This window comes from Dermacentor albipictus, chromosome 7, assembly GCF_038994185.2.
Source record: "Dermacentor albipictus isolate Rhodes 1998 colony chromosome 7, USDA_Dalb.pri_finalv2, whole genome shotgun sequence".
Classification (NCBI taxonomy): domain Eukaryota; kingdom Metazoa; phylum Arthropoda; class Arachnida; order Ixodida; family Ixodidae; genus Dermacentor; species Dermacentor albipictus.
The window spans coordinates 40268245-40295396 of record NC_091827.1 but is presented as its reverse complement, the minus strand read 5'-3'; the positions used below and the strand labels follow the sequence as shown (position 1 = coordinate 40295396).

The 27152-nt window shown below is 46.8% G+C and overlaps 1 protein-coding gene across 2 annotated transcripts in view; it reads right to left on the bottom strand.

Annotated features, from left to right (window-relative positions):
• LOC135920993 (uncharacterized) overlaps positions 1-27152 on the bottom strand; it is a 41356-nt gene extending 14204 nt beyond the window's left edge. The window contains exons 1-2 of one of the 2 annotated variants that reach the window (XM_065455281.1): positions 27049-27152; positions 193-376 (exon numbers count right to left, since the gene is read on the bottom strand). In XM_065455281.1, the coding sequence (XP_065311353.1) occupies positions 193-376; positions 27049-27084 (220 nt within the window). In that variant the 5' untranslated portion in view covers positions 27085-27152. Of the gene's footprint in view, positions 1-192; positions 377-6264; positions 6433-27048 lie in introns of those variants that run through there. The other variant, XM_070521200.1, reaches the window with a different exon arrangement.

Genomic DNA, 27152 nt, shown 5'->3' with positions numbered 1-27152 from the left:
CTCGGAACAAGTGACGTTCCAGTCTGGAGTTGACGCTTCGACAAAAGAACGCGTCTTCTTTGAGACAATACAACTAGTTATTCAAGCCTGCAACGTATCCCAAGTCTCAACAGCTGCAGCTGTTCTCACAAAATTAGCCTCGCGTATACGCGATGCTAATTTAAAAAAAAATAAAAGGGTGTTCGCACTTACAGAATGGGTTGGACGGTACGCCGGGCCTCTGGTCGCCCTCGCGGAGGAACTCCTTGCCGCTGCCGGACTGCTTCCGCGTGCCTCCCCTCGTGTTCTGGTGATGTGCATGTCGACTGTGGTCGATCGCACCACCGAAGGACTGGTGCGCGGGAACCACTGCGAGGGTCACCCACAGAGCAACCAGCTGCGTGGCGAGGAGAGATCGATTTGTTTGGTAGCATCGACGTGAGGATAAATGTACAAAGCCGGTTCAAGCAGCGACACCGAAAAATTGCCACGTATGTGAGTAAACCTTCAGTGAAGTGCGTATGTAATACTGTTCAACAGTTGCGCTCTCCTCTGTAGCTCAGTTGCTATGACGCTGCGCTGCTGAGCAGGTCCAACTCCGGCCATGGCAGTCGCGTTTAATGGGGTGCACGTTTAGGTGCTCGTTAAAGGTCTCCATGTGATCTAGAATATTCCACAGTCACCCCCACTACGGCGCCCCTCGTAATGGGGTTGTGGCTTTCGCACGTTCTACCCCAGAATAAGTGTTAAATATTTTTTTAATCTCGTGTTCAGCAGCCCAGGGCCATAATCACTTAACCTCAGCACCACTTGGACCTTGTGTTCCACCATAAAGAGAATATCGCAGGAAAAGTCCATTTGCGACTTTGAAAGTTGCGCGCAGTAAACTTCGCGGCCTTCGTACGCGCGTCAAGTGTACGTGAGGAGATGCGTAAAGGCCAGACCACACGTACGCTCGCGCATGCGCGCAAGCGTCCGCGAGCGGTCCGGTCAGGGAATCGTCCACAAGCGGTCGGGGAAGGGGACTGACACTTAGTCAGGCATTCGGGCCTTTTTGTCAGCCTCTTTGACAGAGATTTTTGTATTTTATTTCTGTCAAAATAAACATTCATTCATTCATTCATTCATTCATTCAGCTCACGTCTACGCGCCTAGCGCGTGCCACACCTCGCGAGGAATGGTAGTTTGCATCCACAAAGATGCATTTCCATGCGCACGATGGCACGTGCTCTCTGGACACTCTCACATATACGCCTCGGAAGACACCACTTTGTACTCTGTTATTTACAGTGTTTCAAAATGCTTCGGTTTCTATAAACGTAACCGTCTTATCTTTAGAGCTGTTGGATCAGCACAAAAAAGGAAAGATTAAGCACTTTCTTGCATAATATAAATTTGCTTCCGCGAGGGTTGAATGTAACCGCGCCGTAGCTGCGTAGCCAGGCGCGCCGACGCGAGGCACCCCAATCGCGCGATGACAGAGAGCAGCTGTTCACCGAGATCGCGCCGCGTTTCGACGCGTACGAGCCGCGCAGCACTGTCTGCGCATGCGTGGGCGCGCGGACGCGAGCTTGCACGCGTTCGCAAGCTCGCGTGTGGTGTGCTCCTAAACTCGCGTCTTGCGCGTCTAGACGCGTCTGCGGACTGCGCGCGACAGCTTGTGCACGTCCAAGGGTGTTCGAGCGGTGCGGGCGTTTGCACTGGTGAGACGTAGGCACTCGCGCTGACTCGCGTCGTCACGCGTCTTCAGACACGTCATGCAGCGAGCAATCGGAGCAAGCGGTTGCGCGAGCGTCTTAATGGCGATATAGGGCCTGGACCGAGGAACACTGCGTTACAGAGTTGGAGCATGGCACTCACAGACGCACGTACCCCATGACTTTCCCGCAAGAAATATGAGCACGTGGGTTATCATGACTAATCTCCTTTTAACGCGACAGCGTTAAGGAGCTCGTGTCGCAGAAAAGCCGGTGTCGTCGGCGTCGGTGTCGGCGTCGTCGGCGTTGGCCGTGAGCGATAAATCCCAGCAGGCACTTCATGAATAAAAAACAACTTGCAACATGGGCTGGGTGGGAATCGAACCTGGGTGTCCGGAGTGTGAGACGGAGACTCTACCACTCAGCCACAAGTTCGATGCTTCAAAGCGGTACAAAAGCGTCTCTAGTGAATGCGGTGTTGCCTTAGAAACGAGCTGTTTCTAAGGCTCAGGCGTGCGTCGCTTGCTCAGGCGCACATTTCGTTGCCACGCCGAACGCGGCGCTGCTCGACGCTCACCGCGTCCGATGCGGGGCGCGTAGTCGCTGCGCCGTAGCCCACTGTCTTACACCCCTTGGCGGGTCGACGGGAACGCTGTCGCGTTCCACTCTTGAAGGCGAAGCTTAAGCGTCCTCCAATTTTTAGGTAGGAGATATGAGGACTCCAGGCAAGGCCTCGATCTATAATCACTCCTAGAAAGCGGTGCGTCTTCTCGTAGGCAATTGGCTGTCCATTTATTCTGATAACGTGCGGTTTCATTGCTTTACGCGTGAAAGCGACTAAAGAGCACTTCTCGCAGGACAGCTCCAGACCTCGTGCTCGAAGATAACCTGATGTTAGTGTGGCCGCTTTTTGAAGTCTGGCGCGCATCTTGGGACGCGTCGCTCCTGATGACCAAATGCATATATCGTCTGCGTAGATCGACTCATGGACGGATTGCGGAATAGCATGAGCCAGGTCGATGAGCACCACTTTAAATAGAGTGGGGCTCAAGATCCTGTGGTACGCTTCGGCAGGTGTTGTATTGTGATGACGCACCATCCCCTGTTTGCACAAAAAATGACCTGTCCTTCAAGAAGCTGGATATCCAGCGAAAAACAAGGCCGCCTAGGCCGACATCGCCCAAGACGTACTGGATGGCTTTATGGGTTACGTTGTCATATGCGCCTTTAACATTCAGGAACATCGCCGCTGACAGTCTCATGAGGCTTTTTTCGTGCTGAACAGACGAGACAAGATCTATGACGTTGTCTAGAGAAGAGCGTCCGCGTCGAAAGCCTGCCATAGCATCAGGGTATAACTTGTAGTGTTCTAGATACCACTCGAGATACCAAGCCCTACTAGCTAGGCAGTTAGGTATTGCCCCCACCTCATCCCAAAGTAAAACACCACCTGGCAGTCGTCTGGCAACAACTACGGACACAAACCTTCCCCAGTCCGGTGCAATGGCGGCACATTTTCCCCGCGTAATACCCGAGTGCTCATTACAGGTTATGTCAGACAACTAGAACGACTCCCTCGCACATGTCGTGGGGGTGTCCTGTAATATCAGCTAAAATGGCAATAGCTCCGAAGGCTCTTGCGTCGAAGTGGGCCGCCGCTCTGCGCAGCTCCAACCTCAAGACACAAGAGTTAGCAGTCCAGCAGGCCCTTCTTGGCAGAGCTGAGCCTGGGTAGTAACACTTTACCGGATTTATTACAAAGTTGTTTGGCATCCATCCGTACACTCAGAACTGCACACGTAAATTTTTCTGCCACCAAATGGACGACACAAACAATGTGAGCCACAACGACGACAAAATTCTACCTGGGTGACAACATTCGTGGTGCGAAGGCGCTTAGTAGTCCCCAGCGTTTGGGACCGACCGCTAAGAGGTTAAGAGCAGGGCACGGACTCTCAGCACCAGCGGCGTTCCGAGAGCAAAAGCGCTGGAGCGATCGACTCACTAACAAACGATTTAGAGGATGGCCCGCTGTAGCGTCCCTGTTCTTCGCTGCAATAGGAAAGAGGAATACGTGCGCGCCACATTTGCATACCAGTACCCAGTCCCGATTGGTCAAGTCCGCCCAATGGGTAAAATAATGCGGCGTCGACTAGCAAAAACCTAATTTTAGGCTATCCTACGCAGCCTCCTTCATCACCCCCTTACGAAGTCTCCTCTATCACCCTGGGAGCGTACGCGTTATTTCTGCTAATATCTTCGCAGCATTTGCGCGACACCGAAACATGAACGCAGATGCAAGAGGCTCACTCTCTTAAACGCGCTCTCTGATTCCTTCTTTAGAAAAAGTTTCAACGAAAGACGAGGGGAACACTAAGTCATAACGACGGCACAATTCCGCCAGGACCATTAAGTACAAAGCATCGTATACATGGCACGTTTCCAAAGAAGTGTCCTAGTCCACACTCACTAACATCTGACCACATGGACCCACGCAAACGCACATCTACACTTCCATTGACATATTATACAAAATCACGTTGAACATAGTGTGCGGAATAGTTATGTACAATGACGATGTGACAGAGCAAACATGTAATACCATAGAGAAAGAAAATCAACAAGAGGGGACACTCGGCAAAAACTGGCAACAGGAAACACGTCACACCTAGTGTCAACTCCATCCGTTAGTTGACGCGATCATCAGAAAGAATGAATGTGAAATGAACTTACAGGCAAGGTATCATACTTTTTTTATTCCTTCCCACTAAAACTAAGAAAGTTTTGCGTGTAAATGAACTTATACTTTGCGACTTATTTTTCTTGCCTTGCCTAGCAACGAGCTAGCGGCACGCCAGACGCGCGTGCATACGTCATGCGCCAGACATGCCAGAAGAACGAGCGAGGCCGGCTGCGCATGTGAAGCTCGCGTGCTCGGCGACCCGTCTGTTTCGGATGTGGCCCGCTTTTGGGGCTCCCGGCGTTCTCTTGTGTTCCAACTGCATTTCCACACGGCACCGCTGCAATACTGGACTACACCAAGGTGAGGAATTTTGTTTGACAGTCTGCGACGCACTTCGAGCACATTTAGGCTTACTGCACAAATCTGAACCTATATAGTGACGCAGTCATCGAAAAACAGCTCCGCCGTCCAGGCCTAGTTAATTTGAGACAATTACTTGTACTGGGAAATGTTTGCGACTCTTTATATGAGACCAAGCATTATTATAACTTATTTCTGTAGTTTTCGGGCACTCTCGCCGCACCTGGCTTTGTGACGAAAGGCACCTCGGCCGTTTGATGCAGTTTCGCGTGCACTGAATCCTACCGGGACAACTCGTGGCTCTTTCTCTGACTCCAGACATTATTGTAACTAATTTCGCTACTTTTTGGGGCCCTTTTAAACCACAGTGGCCGCGCCCGGCGTAGTGGCGCAGTTAGCGAAAAGCAGCTCGGCTGTGTTACGCAGTTAGTTTCGCGTGTACTGAATCTTACTGGGAGAAATTCGTGACGCATTCTCTGACCCCAAAAATTACGGTGATTTACTCCGTAACTTTTTGGGATACTTTTGAGGCATCCTCGCCGCGCGTGGAGTTGTGAAGCTGTTAGCAAAAAAGCATGCCGGCCGTGGTGGCAGTAATTTTTGCGTTCACTGAATTTTAGTGAGACAAGTTTGCGACGCTTTTCATGTCGAAAACACGACGAGCGATTGCCGAGAGTGATAACACGGGAGTGTGTTGCTTGTGCCGGCAACCCGCGTAAAAGATTACGCCGAGGAGCTCGAGAACTTGACAATTCTGTCTTCCGAGCGACTGAAAACAGGCTTTGCACCCACGAATCTGTCTTGAGTGTGACTAGAAGGCATTCTGCGAGCGTGTAACATGGTCTGGCTGAGAGCCTGTGTTGTGGCCACTTCTGTGTACCCGGCGTACCATCGCGTCGACTGAGGCCAAGTTGCTTTGGAAACGCGCAGTCACCCGTGTATTTGTGCTCTTAAAATGCAGGAAATAATGCCCGGGAAGGGAGGGATGCTTGAAAATTGGATGTTTTCTTGAGATTTGATGGCATTGTTTGGAAAAAGTCTATTTGTTACTAAATGTATGTAAAAGTAAATTTATCTGTAATGCCGCTCACTCACCACTTACGCACGTTGCGTCTCTACACGCAATATTTCTGTTAGGTCAATATACCAAAATGATACATGTTTGTGATTTACTTTTTTTTCAGCTCATGACATCCGGTGGAGCTTCGTACGGTAATGACTACTGTTTACCTGGTGCCACAATTACGGATGAATGCACAAGAAGCCCGGAGCGAGCATTTATATAGAGCAAAATAAACATTTCATCATTTCAGAAGACGTCTTGCGTTCTTTACGAAATGGCACGTGGCACAGATCAAGTGAAGGCTTGCAAAGATCGTTCGCAATCATTTTTTCTCACTAATAAAACGAATCCGCGCCAAGGCCGCGGGCAGTTCAGCAGTAGAAGCGAAAGAAATAAATGCCGCGCCGATCAGCGGAGCCGGCGTGTACCAAGTGGCGTTCAAAAGGCGCGCGCCCAGAACAAAAACCGGAAGGTATTAATACCATCCACTTCAAGGCCGCCTGGCTCCATCGGAGTGTCCGCTCTTGCGGAAATTTCATGTTCTATGGTCATGCTGAGAAGCTAGTTACAGCTACAGTCAATTCGGCCGCCGGGCACTATCGGAGTGTCCGCTCTTGCGGAAATTTCATTAAGGTCCTACGGAAGATCCAGTGACAGGAACGGTGCCACGACAGTTCGAAACTTAACTTTAGGGCACCTTACGCAACCTCCATTATTAGCCTGGGAGCATGCTCGACATTTGTGCTAATATCTTCGCAGTATTTGCGCGACACGGAAACCTGGAAGCAGATGCCAAAGACTCATTCACTTAAAACGAGTTCTTTAATTGACATTCACCCTTGCTCACAAAACAAAACATGTTATACTAAATTTTTTGCCATCCCCATAAACTTCAGTCACTGATAAAGTGGTGCTGCATGTTCTTGTACCTTTTTAGACGGTTTCGCTCGCGCGATAACAGCAACATAAAGCGACCGGCCCCAAGAAACTTCCGGTCACGGGCCTCTATCAGTTAACTGCGCCGGAACAGAAAGCGCGCATTTAGGTTGTTTCGCTGAGTGATAAGCCTATTTTTTAGTTTAGAGATAAAAGACATGCGCGTTCTGCCTTAAGGATGATACAATAAATTTTGTATGTAATTTACGGCGACCTTTATTTGTAAAAGTATTGTTATGTACACAACAAACCTGTTCGTAATCTGCGGGTTTAGGTTTTAACGCACCGCCCCGCTTCGTTAGAACTTTCTTGCCGATATCGTTCTGGTTACATCAAGTATGGCGTATTACATATGACGTACCTCATATTGTACTTTTCGTTTTTACCACAGTTGTAAGCGTGCCTACGGGTGAATAAATTCCCTTGTCGGCGTCTTCCTAGCTGGCTTTCCCAAGCTTTAGCACGGGTGCTCTTATCTCAATACATGTACACCCGGCCACAAAAGTTTACGGACCACGGGATCGCATGTAACGTTCAATTTCCAAGAAGCCTGTAGCAGTAGCCAGTAGAACTGTATACGAAAATGTTCTTAACATATTCTAGCCGATGCCCGAAATGCAAATACCAGGTTGCGTTGTGAGGTTGTGGAGATATTGAGCTTTTTCTCAAATTTCATGGTCCGTAATATTTTGTGGCCGGGTGTACATTGAGAATTTGGTTTGAAGCGAAAAGCTTCACTACGCTAGCCCAACACCGCGCGAGCCGGGGTAGGTCGCAATTCGCTCCTTAGAGGGACACTAAAGCGAAACAATAAATCAGTTTTGAATAATGAAGCATTGTTTGAGAATCCTGCAGGCAGTCATTTAAAAAAAATGTTTGATTATTAGATGAGAAAATGAAGGTCCAAGTATCGGTACTTGAATTTCGCGCCGAAACGCCAGCGCCGGTACGTCATCGTGACGTCTGAGATGCCAAAGTACGTTTTCGCATTTGGTGGACGTTGGCTGAATAAAGGTTCCCGAAACATGCCATGTTTGATATTCGGTTCCTTTAGAACACAATGCAGTCAATCTGTACCGCTATATGTTATTAGTGGGACCTCGAAGATGCCATCAAAATCCAAGACGTCACGGCCCCCAGGTGCGGGAACTTAAGTATAGGCGTCGCCACCCTTATTTCGTTCTTGCGCTTTTTCTGGCTCACCAAACGACTTATCGTTGTAAGAGTGGCGTTTTTGGTGTTGTAGAACGGTAATTTACTGATGGCAGAAGAAATCATTTTTCACTTTAGTGTCCCTTTAAGCGTGTTCGGTGTCGGCGCAAGTGGCCACTGCCACGCGCTATACGTCATCGTTTGACGTTCGCCGCAAGGCGTATTTATCGCGGAGGCCGACTGTATAACCGCTTGCCAGAGAATAGGCGTGCGCATTCCACATGGAAGGAGAAGAGAGCGACAGTACCGATACAGAGAGCTGTGTTTATGGCTGTATACAGAAATCGCAAGACAATGTGCCCAGCAATGATGAATAAAGAAGTTTAATAATCCTGCATAACTCATGGCACATATCATTGATAAGCAATTTGCATAACTACAGAAGGCACACGTATAGCATAACCATAAGCTAACCAAAGCATATCCATAAGTGAAACTGTAAGCATAACCATAGGCTAAATCATAAAGCATAACCATAAGCTAAACCGTGAGCATATCCATAACTTAGACCATAAACATATCCATAAGTTAAACCGTAAGCATATCCTTAGGCTGAGCCATAAAGCATAACGATGAGCTAAACGGTAAGCATAATCATAGGCTAAACCACAAGCATAACCATAGGCTAAACCATAAGCATCACCGAACCTTTTTGCTTCAAGATATCCAGGCTTAACCTTAGCTAAGCCCCAGCCAATTTTTTCTCAGCAACCACTGCACCAAATTTGATGAGGGTTGCTGCATTCAAAAGAAGAACTTAAAATCTAGTGACTGTTTGTTTCGAATTTTCAATTTAGGTCCTCAAGTTTTTATAAAAGATTGTCAAAATTGAAAATTCTGAAAAAGTTAACCACGAAGTTTACAAGCCTGTAACTCAGTACAGAAAAACGATAATACAATTGTGGGAGTTGCATCTGGTAGTACACCTAAAGCGGACAAAATTTGTGTTCCACATGAACCTCAAAAAATTTAGTAACATGGAAATACAGCTTTGCAGAACCCTTGTAAACAACGTAATAAATTCACGTAAGCTTTAAAATGACGTATCGAATTCATCCGCTTTAAATGATCTAATGGATGCCGTTTACAGAACCGCGATATCTGCTTTTGATGCACGGCTATGAATTTGTAAACATCGTGCTTCTATTTTTCTGTCAAACTTTCGAATTTTGAAACATTACGCCGAGGAACTCGAGAACTTGACATTTCTGTCTTCTGAGCGACTGAAAACAGGCTTCGCACCCACGAATCTGTCTTGAGTGCGACTAGAAGGCATACTGCGAGCGCGTAACATGGTCTGGCTGAGAGCCTGTGTTGTGGCCACCTCTGTGTATCTGGCGTACCATCGCGTCGACTGAGGCCAAGTTGCTTTGGAAACGCGCAGTCACCCGTGTATTTGTGCTCTTAAAGTGCGGGAAATTATGCCCGGGAAGGCAGAGATGCTTGAAAATCGTATATTCAGATTTGATGGCATTGTTTGGAAACAGTCTGTTTGCTAAGAAATGTATCTAAAAGTGAATTTATCTGTAATGCCGCCCATTCACCACTTACGCACGTTGCGCCTCTACACGCAATATTCCTGTTAGGTCAATATACCAAAATGATACATGTTTGTAATTTACTTTTTTTTTTCAGCTGATTACATCCGGTTGAGCTTCGTGCGGCAATGACTACTGCTTACCTGGCGCCACAATTTCGGATGAGCGCACAAGAAGCCCGGAGCGAGCATTTATATAGAGCAAAATAAACATTTCATCATTTCAGAAGACGTCTTGCGTTCTTTATGAAGTTGCACGTGGCAGAGATTCGGTGGAGGCTTGCAAAAATCGTTCGCAATCATTTTTACTCAATGATAAAACGACTCAGCGCCAAGGCCGCGCGTAGTTCAGCAGTGGAAGCGAAATAAATAAATGCCGCGCCGATCAGCGGAGCCGGCGTGTACCAAGTGGCGTTCAAAAGGCGCGCGCCCAGAACCGAAACCGGAAGATATTAATACCATCCGCTTCAAGGCCGCCTGGCTCCATCGGAGTGTCCGCTCTTGCGGAAATTTCATGTTCTATGGTCATGCTGAGAAGCTAGTTACAGCTACAGTCAATTCGGCCGCCGGGCACTATCGGAGTGTCCGCTCTTGCGGAAATTTCATTAAGGTCCCGCGGAAGATTTAGTGACAGGAACGGTGCCACGACAGTTCGAAACTTAACTTTAGGGCATCTTACGCAACCTCCATTATTAGCCTGGGAGCATGCTCGACATTTGTGCTAATATCTTCGCAGTATTTGCGCGACACGGAAACCTGGAAGCAGATGCCAAAGACTCATTCACTTAAAACGAGTTCTTTAATTGACATTCACCCTTGCTCACAAAACAAAACATGTTATACTAAATTTTTTGCCATCCCCATAAACTTCAGTCACTGATAAAGTGGTGCTGCATGTTCTTGTACCTTTTTAGACGGTTTCGCTCGCGCGATAACAGCAACATAAAGCAACCGGCCCCAAGAAACTTCCGGTCACGGGCCTCTATCAGTTAACTGCGCCGGAACAGAAAGCGCGCATTTAGGTTGTTTCGCTGCGTGATAAGCCTATTTTTTAGTTTAGAGATAAAAGACATGCGCGTTCTGCCTTAAGGATGATACAATAAATTTTGTATGTAATTTACGGCGACCTTTATTTGTAAAAGTATTGTTATGTACACAACAAACCTGTTCGTAATCTGCGGGTTTAGGTTTTAACGCACCGCCCCGCTTCGTTAGAACTTTGTTGCCGATATCGTTCTGGTAACATCAAGTATGGTGTATTACATGTGATCTACCTCATATTGTACTTTTTGTTTTTACCACAGTTGTAAGCGTGCCTACGGGTGAATAAATTTCCTCGTCAGCGTCTTCCTAGCTGGTTTTCCCAAGCTTTAGCACGGGTGCTCTTATCTCAATACATGTACACCCGGCCACAAAAGTTTACGGACCACGGGATCGCAGAAAGCGTTCAATTTCCAAGCAGCCTGTAGCAGTAGCCAGTAGAACTGTATACGAAAATGTTCTTAACATATTCTAGCCGATGCCCGAAATGCAAAAACCGGGTTGCGTTGTGAGGTTGTGGAGATATTCAGCTTTTTCTCAAATTTCATGGTCCGTAATATTTTGTGGCCGGGTGTACATTGAGAATTTGGTTTGAAGCGAAGAGCTTCACTACGCTAGCCAACACCGCGCTTGGCGCGAGCCGGGGTAGGTCGCAATTCGCTCCTTAGAGGGACACTAAAGCTAAACAATAAATCAGTTTAGACTAATGACGCATTGTTTGAGAACCCTGCAGGCAGTCATTTAAAAAAAATGTTTGATTATTAGATGCGAAAATGAAGGTCCGAGTATCGGTATTTGAATTTCACGCCGAAACCCCAGCGCCTGTACGTCATCGTGACGTCTGAGATTCCAAAGTGTGTTTTCGCATTTGGGCGACGTTGGCTGAATAAAGGTTGCCGAAACTTGCCATGTTTAATATTTGGTTCCTTTAGAACACATTGTAGTCAATCTGTACCGCTATATGTCATTATTAGGCCCTCGAAGATGCCATCAAAATCCAAGACGTCACAGCCCCCAAGTTCGGGAACTTAAGTATAGGCGTCGCCACCCTTATTTCGTTCTTGCGCTTTTTCTGGCTTACCAAACGACTTAGCGTTGTAAGAGTGACGTTTTTGGTGTTGTAGAACGGTAATTTACTGATGGCAGAAGAAATCATTTTTCACTTTAGTGTCCCTTTAAGCGTGTTCGGAGTCGACGCAAGTGGCCACTGCCGCGCGCTATACGTCATCGTTTGACGTTCGCCGCAAGCGCGTGTTTATCGCGGAGGCCGACTATATAACCGCTTGCCAGAGAATAGGCGCGCGCATTCCACATGGAAGGAGAAGAGAATGATAGCACCGATACCGAGAGCTGTGTTTATGGCTGTACAGAAATCGCAAGCCAATGTGCCCAACGATGATGAATAAAGAAGTTTAATAATCCTGCATAACTTATGGTATATATAATTGATAAGCAACTTTCATAACTACACAAGGAACACGTATAGCATAACCATAAGCTAACCAAAGCAAATCCATAAGTGAAACTGTAAGCATAACCATAGGCTAAATCATAAAGCATAAGCTAAACCGTGAGCATATGCATAACTTAGACCATAAGCATATTCATAAGTTAAACCGTAAGCACATCCATAGGCTAAACCATAAAGCATAACCATAAGCTAAACCGTAAGCATAACCATAGGCTAAACCGTAAGCATAACCATACGCTAAATCATAAGCATCACCGAACCTTTTCGCTTCGAGATATCCAGGGTTAACCTTAGCTAAGCCCCGGCCAATTTTTTCTCAGCAACCACTGCACCAAATTTGATGAGGTTTGCTGCATTCAAAAGAAGAACTTAAAATCTAGTGACTGTTTGTTTCGAATTTTCAATTTAGGTCTTTAACTGTTTATAAAAAATTGGCAAAATTGAAAATTCTGAAAAAGTTAACCACGAAGTTTACAAGTCTGTAACTCAGCAAAGAAAAACGATAATACAATTGTGGGAGTTGCATCTGGTAGTACATCTAAAGCGGACAAAACTTGTGTTAGACATGAATCTAAAAAAATTAGTAATATGGAAATAGAGCTTTTGCAGAACCCTTGTAAACAACGTAAAAAATTCACGTAAGCTATAAAATGACGTATCAAATTTATCCGCTTTGAATTATCTAATGGATGCCGTTTGCAGAACCGCGATGTCTGCTTTTGATGCACAGCTATGAATTTGTAAACATCGTGCTTCTATTTTTTTTCAAACTTTCAAATTTTGAAAATATGTTTACCAAAATTCAGGACCTAAATCAAAATCCCGCTTCCAGCACTCACTATAATTTAACTTTTTCTCTCAAGTGCAACAAAGGTCATTAAAATCGGTCCAAGGTTTATCTCACAGAAACATTCTTGCGTTTTACATGTATTTGAATAGGCCACGTCGGAGTTGGGCCAGAGCTAAAGCTTCCTCTTAATTGCTTTGTTACATCTGGTCGCTGCTCACGTGGCCGCTTCGCACGACTTTTAATTGCTGCGGGGGCATTTTAACGCGACAGCGTTAAGGCCGGTGTCGCCGGTGTCAAGCCGGTGTCGTCGGCGTTGGCCGTGAGCGATAAATGCCAGCAGGTACTTCATGAATAAAAAACAACTTGCAAGATGGGCTGGGTGGGAATCGAACCAGGGTCTCCGGAGTGTGAGACGGAGACGCTACCACTGAGCCACGAGTTTTTTGTTTTTTTCTTTATTGCCGGCTTTGACATACACAAACAATACAGAAAAGGAAAAATATGTCAACAAGGATTTTGCTGGCACGACATATCAAAATTTTTTCAATGATGCAAGTTTATCAAGCATGTCAATCCATGTTGGTTGTTCAGGGAGTGCCCGATGGACATCCCTGAACCGTACTACAGATTCAATGAAGTGATCACGTGTAGGCCGCGAATTGACATCACCATTGTTGAACTGCGCTCTAGCTTTCCACAAACTGTGGAGGCCCAGGAGCATTATAGCGTCATACGGAAAAGCCTCCGTTTCTACCGGTAAGAATCTTATTCCATGTGGATCTAAAGGTAACTCTTTCTTTTAAAGTTCTTTGTAGCACATCCCAGAAAAAGATGGGATCCCAGCAATCTAGAAACGCATGCTCTATCGTTTCAGGTTTCTTGCATAAGAAGCAGTTAATGGACCACGGGACAAAAATACCCCTGTTATGCATCCATGTTTTAACTGATAATGTGTTAGTGTGTAGTTTAAGGAAAAATGTTTTTACCGAAGCGTGTACTAGCATTCTTTTAACCCTTTTGAGGACGTCTCCTGGGCCTCCACGGTTAGACATACGGTAAATCGGTACAGGGAGCATAGTATAAATTAGGTCCTTATACAGTTTTTTTCTAGTAATATTGGCGAGATACTGCACAGAAAACCGCACATGCAACATTCTGTATGCGAGCACGACTTCTCGCAGGTAACCTTTAACGGAACCATGCATTGCTTCACACGAGCATACAACAAATCCTGGAAGGTGACGACATAAAAGCACTTGCATGACTGTGCGAAGGAACACATCATTCTGGTCGCGAAGGTACATAAAGCGCGACACAACTTGTCGCACAAATAAATGTGCCAACCCAAGGCCCCCTTTCTTTACTGGCAAGAACAAGTTTGTGCGGCTGGACCTTTCCCAAGTCGATGCCCATATGAAAACGGCGAAGATACGGTGAATTTTTTGGATGTTGATCCGCGAAGCACACAACACATTCATGACATACCATATCTTGGACGTAAGAAATAGGTTACAGACCGTGGCGCGCGAGAACATTGACAGCTGTCGCCCCTGCCACGCGTTAGTCTTTTCCTTTGCTCTCGCCACTTGTTCATTGCAGTACGGCTCCGGGTCGCGATAAGAGTCGAGAGGCACGCCTAGATAGGTTGTTGCAGTGGTTGACCACCGAAGTCGAGCGAAGCAGTCTGGCGTTTCTTCCCATTCACCATGCCAAAACCCATAACTCTTCTCCCAGTTTATTTGCGCCCCGGTGCACTTGCAGAAGGATTCAACTACCGCCACGGCTTCACAAATACTATTTCTATTTGAACAGAATATGGCGATGTCATCGGCATACGCCAATATTTTCACCTGTGTGGACTGTAACCTGAAGCCAGTTATCCGTTCATTGTTTTGGATGGCCTTGCACAAAGGCTCAAGGTAAGCCGCGAATAGCAGGGGCGACAGCGGACATCCCTGCCTGACAGAAGACAGCACTTGCACGCTGTCTGTCAGGTCCCCGTTCACAATGACCCGACTTGAGCAGTTAGCATACGCCATCCTGACACCATCTGTTATTACGCTTCCCACGTTGCAATGCTCCAATATGGCGAAGAGAACATCGTGGGAAACACGGTCGAAGGCTTTAGCGAGATCTAGTTGCATCATTGCCACTCGATCGCCAAATACATCGCAACATTCTAGCACACTTCGAGCTACGTGTATGTTCGTGGCGATGCTTCTACCCTTTATACCACAGGTCTGATGCGTGCCAACCAGCCTCGTTATCACACCCTGCAATCGTTTGGCCAATACCTTCATAAATATCTTGTAGTCGACGTTGGTAAGGCTTATCGGGCGATAAGACCCCACCAAGTGACGTTTTTCAGGTGCCTCAGTTTTTGGGATGAGAACGAGGTGCGAAGTTGTGAAGGACAGTGGTATATGTTTTTACTGATACGATTCGGCGATAACTTTGAGTAGAATCTGGGCTATAATTGTTTTGAATGTTTTATAAAATGCTACACCTAGGCCATGAGGGCCGGGTGCCTTGCCGACAGGTAGTGCATCTATTGCATCCTCTATTTCTTTCATGGAAATTGGCTGTTCCAAACGCGTTCTTTCTTCTTCTTCCAGCTTTGGCAGTAACGACAGGAATTCCGCTTTAAAGCCCCCTATAATGGTGCGTGGTCGACTTAGCAATTCTTTGAAATGATCAGCGACGACGCGTTTGATTACCCTGTGGTCCTCCGAAACGTCATTACCGTTTCTTATTTGCCGTATTTCCTTATTGCAAGCGTATTGTTTTTCGTCCGATAACGCACGTTTTGTGGGCGTTTCACCGGCCCACAGCATCTCGGCCCGTGCACGGATGACCGCCGCTCTGTACTTTTCTGCATCGATTCTCTCTAACTGAATTTTTATGTTTCTTATTTCGTTGGTGTAAGTACCTGGTTGGGAGCATTCTATACTCGTAAGAAATTCAAGTTGCTCACGAAGCAGTGTTTCGTTTCGTTTGTCTTCATAACGCAATGTGCTACTTCTTTCGATGGCTTTCATTTTTACTAATTGCTTAAACTCCTCCCACTCTACGCCAATACTTAAAGATTGCACTGCGAGCAGCTTCTTTAGCTTCTCATCTACATCTTTAACGAAAACCTGATCCTCCACCAATTTCGCATTAAGTTTCCAAAGTTCCCACTTGAAGTACTTTTTGTTTTCTTTTTTATGCAATAACTAGACAATGGTCACTGAAAGACACTGGCTTAACCTCGTACGATGTGCATAGTGGCACAAGTTCAAGCGACACATACAGCCTGTCCAATCGTGCATGGCTATCGCCTTGAAAATGTGTGAATTGCGGACGCGCACCATTTGTGACAACACTTCCAATATCTTCTAAGTTGTGGTCGTGAACTACAACATTCAAGACCTCCGAACTCTTATCTCGCACTGGCAAACCTTTTACACGGTCTACCGAACGACAAACAGAATTGAAGTCCCCCAAAAAAACTAGTACTTTTTCACAATCGAGATACATCTGAAAACGCTCAAAAAACTCTTTTCTCTCCGCCTCTACATTTGGAGCGTAAGCAAAAATGACACGGAAATTCAGACCATATTGGAAAAAATCGACAACCAGGAGGCGTCCACTTTGGCACGAAAAGAGCGATTGCACAGTTATACCGACACTATTGCGGATGAAAAGGGCACAACCACCAGAGGCACCGACAGAATGACACACACAAACATCATAATGCTGACGGAAAGTGGACACCATTCGATCAGTCGCTTCCTGGCTATCAATTTTGGTTTCTTGGATTGCCACCACGTGTAGATTGTTTTCTAAGAGAAGGCGACTAAGTTGACACTGTCGCCTTCTTGCTCCAAGACCTCGTACATTCAGAGTCGCTACACGTAGTGCTTCAGGACGGTTGATCGCCATATCGAGAGAAAAGAAACCCTATCTTATGGTGTCTACCCCCACGACAACATCGCACGCCCCCAAACCCCATTTCGGGATCTACAGCACGAAACTACGGAGGCGGTTTCCCCGCCTGCCGTGAATCGGCCGGAATGTTCGGCCGCAGTTTCCAGGACGCTCGCCTCGTACCTGCTGCTTTAAAAGGAGGCTCATCACCGCCTATTTCATCCTGTTGCGACGCCTTGCTCACGGCCTCATCGTGCGACCGCTTTCCGGCCATGTGGCTGGACCCTTCAGGGGAAGAGTCCATGGGCTCGCCACCGGTTGGGTGGCGTTCTCCGAAGACGCGTCAGGCGTTTCCGCTGCGTTCTTCGACGCCGCCACGGCGTCCTGTGCCGGAGGTAGAGGCGTCTGTCCAGTAGATGCGCGAGCCTTGGGTTGCGCGTCCAACTGATGCGCCCTAGGAGCAGCCGACGTGGCCTCCTGCACCGCTGATCCGCTAGCTTCTTTCGATGCCTCCTCCGCGTCAGCCTCATCCATGAGAAGTGCTGACGTCTCATCACTGCTCACTGGCCCGGCGACGCTGGCGTACGTCCGTGCGCAGTGGCCCTCGTCGTGTCCAAAGCGACGGCACGAACCACACCGTGGAATTTGACAGTCACGCCGAATATGACCTGTGCCACGGCAGCGAAGGCACAGGGGTGGCCGGCCCGATACGACGACAAGCGCCAGCTCTCCAGCAACGTTCACCTGGTGCGGCAAGTCGTCGAGCTTCACGCCAGCGTTCAACTTCAAGGTCACCATCCTCGTAGTTGACCCCTTATCAGACACGCCGTGAGCGCGCCACAGCTCTCTTGAGATGTCGGTCACCTTCCCAAATGGCGAGAAGGCAAGACGCACGTCTTCGTCTGGTACGCTGTGAAGGAGCCAGTGCAGCTTCATTCGAACATCCCGGTTTTCAGGGTCGATCACGAGACATCTCGCATTTTTCACTTTCAACTCGCCGATGTTGACAATCTTCTTCGCGGCGTCGGCATCCTTGAATGTAACCGCCCACACATGACTCATGCGGTACGCGCCTAAGGCGATAACTTCTGGCAGGAGCGAAAGTGGAGCGAGCGCGTCACGAAAATCTTCCACCCGGTATGGGCGGGCACTGATGTCCCCGTGCAGGAAAACGGTATTTAAGACAAGACGACCTGTAGGCAAAGTAGGCAGTACGACCTGGTATTCGTTGTCCGATGCAATAGCCCTGTTTCCGCGACCAGGCATGGCCGCTGTAGCCGCTCCGACGGAGCCCGTCATCGCACGTCCGTCACGCTCGGTGGCCGGAAGTAGCACTCACTGAGCCACGAGTTCGATGCTTCAAAGCGGTACAAAAGTGCCTATAGTGAACGCGGTGTTGCCTTAGAAACGAGCTGTTTAAGGCTCAGGCGTGCGTCGCTTGCTCAGGCGCACATTTCGTTGCCGCACCGAACGCTGCGTTGCTCGACGCTCACCGCATCCGATGCGGGGCGCGTAGTCGCTGCGCCGTAGCCCATTGTCTTACACCCCTTGGCGGGTCGACGGGAACGCTGTCGCGTTCCACTCTTGAAGGTGAAGCTTAAGCGTCCTCCAATTTTTTGTCTATGGCCTAACTGGTGCGAGGCAGTTGCCGCAGGACGTGGTCCCCGCGCTATGTTTCCACTTCTGGGGAGGCTCTACTCTGACCTACTGTCGCTTATGCCGGAGGAGTTGTTCCTTGGAGAAGAACAGTTCCTTCGTCAGTGGTCATGCCGTTTCCTGTCGGTGGCTGATGGACGCGTATGGCTTAATTTTCGACCAGCCTGGTTTTTGTAGCCAGGCCATCATAAGTATTCGTTTAATGTAGATAGAGTGTAGGTACCCGTGATTTCTATGTGTGTATGCTTTCGTATACATGATCATTATTGTATGTACACATCATATGCACATGACTTAAAAGTTGTTTAATGTGTTCTGTCACATCATCGCCGTACATAACCGTTGTGCGCACTGTATATACGGAACATCATTTTATACATGTGACATTTAGCTTATGTGTAACGGTGCCTTTCCGCTGGTCTATGTAATGATATGTTGGTGAGTGAGTACTCGGACACTGCTTTCAAGATGTGGCGTGTTTCGTTTTTTATATGTTATCGTCCTGGTGTAATCGTGCCGTGATTGTGAATCAGTGTTCGTGTCGTATCTTTTCGAAATAAACTTTTTCTAAACACATGTGGTTATCCGTCAGTGAGTAAGGACTAAAAGGTGCGGTGTGTACAATACCTCGTACTTTGTTTCTGTTATCATCCTGGCGCAATTGTGCCGTCATTGTGATTTGTCGTTCGTATCGCATGTTGTTGAAATAATTTTTTTCTCATCACGTCACTGAGAAAAACTGGAAGCTGCGCAGAGCCCACGTTTGTAAACGGCGAAAGGATATTTAAAGCCAGTAACGTTCTTTGAATCTTTCGAATGTTTCCATGGTAGGTGCTCTGATTTTCTCTGCCTACCTAAAGGGCAGCAGTCCCAGTGCAACATCGCTGCAGGCCACATTTATCGCCGAACGCCAATTAGCTCTGTCATGCTTACGCACTGTCACCTGAGAACTTAATAGCGTTTGAAGGTGCAGATGCTGCAGTCGGTGCTGGAGCTGTCTCACATTTCTCTGGCAGCCTATAAGGTGACATATTCCGGGCACGTTCATCTTTGAAGTCCGCTGGGCTTCTCTTGTTTAGAAGCGCCGTTTCATTCGTTCCTCTCAAGACAGCTTCGCATAGAACGACCCTAAAAGGGCATGGGATATCCCCAAGATTTTAAAGCAAATGTCCGAAGCAGCTCTGCCGCGTAACAGAGTGGAGTAGGAACCTCAAATGCACAAACGCTGTCACACCATGATCATCACGTTGTAGTCACCAGCGTTGACACCGTGCCTGCGTCGGGGTCCCGCTGTCGTGATTCCGTTGTTGTCATGTATTTATACTGATGCGCTCGTGGTCTTCAAGCCATCATGATCCGCATGGCCGTCACTCCATCATCATCACACCATTCTCGTGGCACCACCATCGTAGCCCTCATCGTCGTCACGCTGCCATGCCATTTAAAAAAAAACATGTCGAGGATAATTCACGGCGCTATCGTCAAACACCGTTGTCGATCTCAGTTGTATACTACGGAAGCCTTCGTAATGTGTCTATATGATTTCTAAGGTCGCCCCATAAACTATTCGCTTACATTTACAACCATCCTCGCTAGATTAAACAACACTTTAAAATGCATGAGCATTTCTATGGTTACCTGACGAGAAAACTGTCCGTCCTTCCCCCATAGCCTAAGACGATCGGTTTCAAGGCAGAGCCAGCCAGTTGCGGAAGAAGACGACGAAGAACGCGCTAGCAATGCCACAAACATTTCGAGGTGGGCCAACTTAAAATCTAAGGCTACGCCAAGTTGAATTCTGTGGCGGACCTACTTAAATTTGGGGATGTGCCAACTTGAAATTTTTGGGTGGGCTACATGAAATTCGTCGGAGGTCATACTTAAATTAGGGGGCGGGCCAAATTGAAATTTGGAATGTGGGCCTACTTGAGATCTTGGGGCGACCCAATGTCCAATTAGACGCTGCCGAGCGTCCTTCGACCTCGCGGGCAAGCGAACGCGTTTACATCGGGCCTTACCAAGGCACAGTTAGAACGCAGGCCAGAGCTTGTGGGAACAAGGAACGCGCGCATAACACAAGCTTGCCATGGCATCGCGGCGATGCACTGGCCCCTAACGCAACGCCTCACGAACTACTATGGCAGCTGGCGTTCCCTTTCGACCACTCTGTTCCGTCGAGGAGCGTTTCTGCTCGGTGTTCCGGGTCAATTAGTACAATTGCATCGATGGGGTCAGATGCGACGAGAAAATCTGACAATTATCCACTAATGCATTCTGTGCCACCGGAAAGGCCATGCGCAGACGTGCCTACACTAGGGAAGGCAAGTTAGCAACACTAAACAAAAACTCAGTGCCCTTCCACTCTCTGAAGAAAGTGACCAGCGAAGCTGTGTATCATCATCATCATCAGTCTGGCTACGCCCACTGCAGCGAAAAGGTCTCTCCCATGCTTCTCCAACTACCCCGGTCATGTGCTAATTGTGGCCATGTTGTCCCTGCAAACTTCTTAATCTCATCCACCCATCTAACTTTCTTCCGTTCCCTGCTACGCTTCCCTTCCCTTGGAATCCAGTTCGTAACCCTTAATGACCATCGGTTATTTTCCCTCCTCATTACATGTCCTGCCCATGCCCATTTCTTTTTCTTGATTTCTGCTAAGATGTCATTAACTCGCGTTCGTTCCTTCACCCAATCTGCTCTTTTCTTATCCCTTAACGTTACACCTATCATTCTTCTTTCCATAGCTCGTTGCATCGTCCTCAATTTAAGTAGAACCCTTTTCGTAAGTCTCCAGGTCTCTGCCCCGTAGGTATGTACTGGTAAGACACATCTATTATACACTCTTCTCTTGAGGGATAATGGTCACCTGCTGTTCATGATCTGAGAATGCCTGCTATAGGCACCCCAGCCCATTCTTGTTCTTCTGATTATTTCAGTCTCATGATCCGGATCCATGGTCACTACCTGCCCTAAGTATTGCCTTACCACTTCCAGTTCCTCGCTACCTATCGTAAACTGCTGTTCTCTTCCGAGACTTTTAAAGCTTACTTTAGTTTTCTCCAGATTAATTTTTAGACCCACCCTTCTGCTTTGCCTCTCCAGGTTAGTGAGCATGCATTGCATATGGTCCCCTGAGTTACTAAGCAAGGCAATATCATCAGCGGATCGCAAGTTACTAAGGCATTCTCCATTAACTTTTATCTCTAACTCTTCCCAACCTATGTCTCTGAATACCTTCTGTAAACTCGCTGTGAATAGCATTGGAGAGATCGTATCTCCCTGCCTGATGCCTTTCATTATTAGCATTTTCTTGCTTTCTTGAAGGAGCACTACAGTGGCTGTGGAGACGCTATAGATATCTTTCAGTATTTTTACGTATGTCTCGTCTACACCCTTATTCCGTAATGCCTCCAATGACTGCTGAAGCTTCCACTGAATCAAACGCTTTCTCGTAATCAATGACAGCTATATATAAGTGCTGGTTACATTCCGCACATTTCTCTATCACCTGATTGTTAGTATTAATATGGCCTATTCTTTGGTTCTGAAAAAGAACGTGAAAGAAAGTCGTTTCTTTCACGCGCCTCAATATTTCATGAAATTTTGCATCTCTAATCATGCCATCGTCAACACTTCATCTTCCTCACACAGTCATCGTCATGTCATTATCACGTCGTTGTCGTCACGCTGTCATTTCACCATCATCATCACTTCAGTATCATCATCCCGTTGCCGTGGTGTCGTTGTCTTCATACCACCTTCATCTATCCATCGACGTAATTCCTTCTTCTTCTCTCTATCGTAATCATGCTGTCGTCAATCAATCGCGATTACGCCGCCATTTTCGTGCCGTCGTCATCACTGCGTCGTCATCGCATAGACGCTATCGTGCTTCCGTTGTTATGGCGTTATTGTAATGCCGTCTTAACTGTGCCATCGTCATTTTCGTTTCTTCATCCAGTTGTCTTCATACCGTCGTTGTCATGCCATCGACGTCATACAGTCATTGTCATCTCATTGTCCTCATGTCACCGTCATCGCGACGTTGTTGTCGTTATGCCATCGACGTCATACAGTCATTGTCATTTCATTGTCCTCATGTCACCGTCATCGCGACGTTGTTGTCGTTATGCCATCGACGTCATACAGTTGTTGTCATCTCATTGTCCTCGCGTCACCGTCATCGCGACGTTGTTGTCGTTATGCCATCGACGTCATACAGTCATTGTCATCTCATTGTCCTCATGTCACCGTCATTGCGACGTTGTTGTCGTTATGCCATCGACGTCATACAGTCATTGTCATCTCATTGTCCTCATGTCACCGTCATCGCGACGTTGTTGTCGTTATGCCATCGACGTCATACAGTTGTTGTCATCTCATTGTCCTCGTGTCACCGTCATCGCGACGTTGTTGTCGTTATACCATCGGCGTCATACAGTCATTGTCATCTCATTGTCCTCATGTCACCGTCATTGCGACGTTGTTGTCGTTATGCCATCGACGTCATACAGTCATTGTCATCTCATTGTCCTCATGTCACCGTCATCGCGACGTTGTTGTCGTTATGCCATCGACATCATACAGTCATTGTCATCTCATTGTCCTCATGTCACCATCATCGCGACGTTGTTGTCGTTATGCCATCGACGTCATACAGTCATTGTCATCTCATTGTCCTCATGTCACCGTCATAGCGACGTTGTTGTCGTTATGCCATCGACGCCATACAGTCATTGTCATCTCATTGTCCTCACTTCACCGTCATCGCGACGTTGTTGTCGTTATACCATCATCATAAGTAAGGACTAACATCTCATTGACGTCATGCCATCCTCGATATACGCCTTTTTCATTCCAACGATATTGTTTCTTCTTCGTCGTTCCATTTTTTTTTTAAACACAGGCCTTCTCCTCGCCCAATTTTGAAGCTGTCGGCGCCTTGCATATATATGCCACATGCAAGACTCCCACTGAGGGTTGGTATTGGCCAATAACTGGTCAGGCCACAGGCTCATCTTACTCTCGCATCGGGTGAAGGCGTGCTCCTGGGTAGTGCTTTTTCCATGGAGTGGCAGTGTCTGGTCCACATCTTCCATATGTGCAGAAAAGGTTATTGACTCTACGGGGCTCTCCCGTCATCACTTCGCTGACGTTGTCACGCCGCGGCAGTCGCCATATTTGTTTGAAAGGTACCAAAGGCAACCTCTATTTCCCGGGTACGGTGTGAGGGGTCCCCTGAAATGTAAAAGGGCGAGTTTGCCACTGGCAGGTCCCGCAGCTCCCCTACAAAAATGCGCAACCTGGCCACCGACATGGCATCCGTTGGTGAGCTGTTATTCGTGCTACCGACCTCACACGGTCGAAAAGAGGGGTCACGCTCTGAAAAAATTCCAAACCACGGATCGGACGACCATAACATAGGGGCTGATTCCTTTCATCGGCACAGCCCAGGCCCATCGGAACGAAGGACGTTGAGGTGGAATAAGAAAGGGGAATATGGCTCTGGTACAGCTTTTTTGCAAAATTTATTTGGTAATATGTTCCTGGGAGGCACACAACTCGTTGCTCGTTACATTTTAATTACACTTTGTCGGCTGATAGCATTCGTCGTGCGCCTGTTCTTCGCGATCATTGGGTTTACGTAGATTCAAGGCGCCATTTTCACATTCATGTATCCTGTATTCTCAGTCGTGCCATAAGACATTCAGGCTTAATATCTAGACTCGCGAAAAAGGCTGTGGCATCCTCAATCTTTCAGACCATTATTCTGCGCACTAGTCAGAACGCAAATGGAGTTTGCTTATCTATGGTGGGGAATTCTATTAGTACCCATGAAAGTAACTTAATGGAAATCGTCCAGGGTGGAATCGTCCGCAGTTACTACGACACATGTATTGTCGACTGCGATACTATGGCTGCTCAAGCCTGTTAGCTGACTTAACTATGCTTTCTTTTCGTGACAGAAGACTCTGGGTGGTTTAAATTTCTTGCGGCAAGTGGCGCTTGGGCTGGCTGATTGTCATATGTTACTAACATCGCTGCAGTTTCAGGTACCATCATTAAAGATCAGCAGATGTTCTGGCGTGTTTTGTCGTAATCTTTCTCTAACTTGCCCCATGGCATGGTTGCTGCAGAGGTGCAGCGTCAATTCATCGGACATGGACGTTTTCAGTTCAGTGTTGGTGCGAAGTTGGTGCACAGGAGTGCTTGACAAAAATGAGTTCAGCAAGTGCATCTTCTTTTCAAATTTCTTATATAGGCTGATGTCCCTTGTACTCACTTTAGCATGCGATATTCGTGGAAATGCCGTTCTGTGTTAACGTGTTATTATGTTCATGTGTTAATAGGCTCATTCTCTTGTGTGTACTAGTGACCTCTTGCCAAGAGTTTACAGCTGTTGATAGGAACTGAATTAAAGAATAAAGAATGATGTTCTTGCGGCTTCAAAGAAAAATGTTTCAGCACCCCTTCAAGTAAGGCAGCGCTAACACAGTCACAAGAATGAAAGGAGCAAAAGAACAGGCGCTGTTCGTTGTATTTTTTTCATTCTTGTCAGTTTATTTGTCCACGCTGTGTTAATTAGAGTTTAGCGGGTCACATATCGGGTTAAATCACGGGACACCCGGGCGGCTTCAGTTTGCTCAATCTCCGGAGCCCATCCATCGTGCAACGCTGCAGCTAGAACCCACCAAGTTACGGTGCACGGCGGGAAGTTTTGCTCTGAAGATTTCGTAAATAAAGCCGCGGTACTATATATAGATTTCAGCCCACCAGTCTACGAATATCTTTCCAGAGCCTGTACTTCACATAAAGTCCATAGTGCCTTAGCGGCTGCGTGTACACCCCTTCACCTAGTCTTTAAATTCGTATGCTGTGTGGTGAAAACCGAATTCTTCAGCCTGTGTCCGATATTTTCATCTCAGGAATACTATTTATAAACAGTAAATGCAGTGAATACTTTCTTTCCGTGCTGCATACACTTAACTTACTGGTGAAGATTTCGCATATATGGGGAATGACTCTGCTTGATGAAAAGTCAACAGTTATCTTGGCGCAGCAGTCAGGGATAGATTTTAAGGACGTTTCCAAAATTCCAACTTTCGCGCGGAGATAAGCAGGATGCGCATTCAGCTGCCAAGTGTTCATTGCGTTCGGTAACCACCAGATATATTGTCAGCGACGTATTCAATGCGCGCAGTTATTTCAATTTGAAATTACAAAAACAAAACCTAAATAGTTCTCATTGTTTTCAGTTATTGTACATTACAAATTCATTGTTCGTTACAGGTATATTCATTCTATCATCATTACTTTCAGCCCGTCAAAGTCTTGAACCTCTCTAGAGGGCGCTTTACCACAGATAATTTTATCAATTCAGATTTTTCTATCAAATACATGTGAGACTCTGATAAGCTTTCAGTAGACAACTGCTGCACTAATCAGGGAGAAATTTGTTGCGTTTATGAGAAAATAACCAAAGCTACCGAATTTAGGAAAACGCCATAATTTTCATTTAGAGCTTCTAAGTTCTCAGTGAAATCTCCTAAAATATCCAAGTATCAAAACACAGTACCCAAAGCCCAGCGTATCACTTTTGTTACGCCGAATTGGATGCTTAAACGCTCTGATCCAAGTGCTCGGAACCCAATGGAGAACCAATAGTTTTTATATGCAGAAGGAGGAGGGAGTTATCTCAGCTGTGGATAACTAAGACGAATTCTCAGACGAATTACTAAGGAAGTAATTACCGTACTAGTAATGTTTTCTTAATCATCATTGCACTTTTTTCATCGGAGAAATATACTCTCCATGGCAAGGAATCAATGCGAACAAGATGTTTTAGTTTCTCAAGTTTGAAAGGGTGTTCAGGCATTGCGGGATTAAATATCCTTAACCCTCCACCAAGAAAGAGATTCCGCAGTTCTGTAAATGGCATGTATTATAGCAATTTATCCGATAAATAAAACATTGAAGTTGCTGAAAGGTTTACAGAGGTGTGTAAATGCCCTACTTCATAAAATAGCGGTACATTTCAGTCTAGTGCATAATATATCAATTTTCACCGCCATAGATGACTCAGTACGTGCAGCTTACAGTAGGTGTAGTTCAAACACAGGTGCATTATCATATTCCGTCACTTCGGAATTAGAGAAAGGCACGCATAATGCATGAAGTTGGTGAATTTCGACATTGCAAAATAAGACATTGATGGCAAAAAATATAAAAGCAACTCGATAGACGGTTGAGTGTGACTGCTGTTTAATGCAGCAACCCTCGTCAAACTTTATATAGTGTCTGCTAAGCAAAACCATTTGTCTGTGCCCACGGATTTACAACAGGGCTGCAGAAATATCTTGTCCTCTTCAATGTCGCGCCATGTCGCAAGGAAACTAAATGCGGGAACACAGCTCCTAACCTTCACTGATTCCTGTTGTGTGGGCAATTTTGTGGTTCGATACACTATACTTAAGGGGGACCGGTGAAAGGCTAGGCTGGACTCATGAGCATTTATGTGCTGAAGTGATGCTCCTTTCTTTCTTTCATTTTTTGGCTCCATTGTGGTTTATACGCCACAGGCAACAAACGTGAAAAGTTAGTTCGATAACGTTCCAATGGCACTAAACTGAAAGCGCACTTGGCAAAGTGTTTACCAATTTCCCCACTTACACGCGGCTTAACAACACACGATGTAAGCGTCGGCTTGCACTTACCAGGACTCGCGTTCTATCCTCTAAAGCAGCCGCCATGCGTCGCCACCGGTGTTGCCGCTGCTGACCGTTATCCAGCAACGAAGCCGTTCAACTGACCGCGGTCA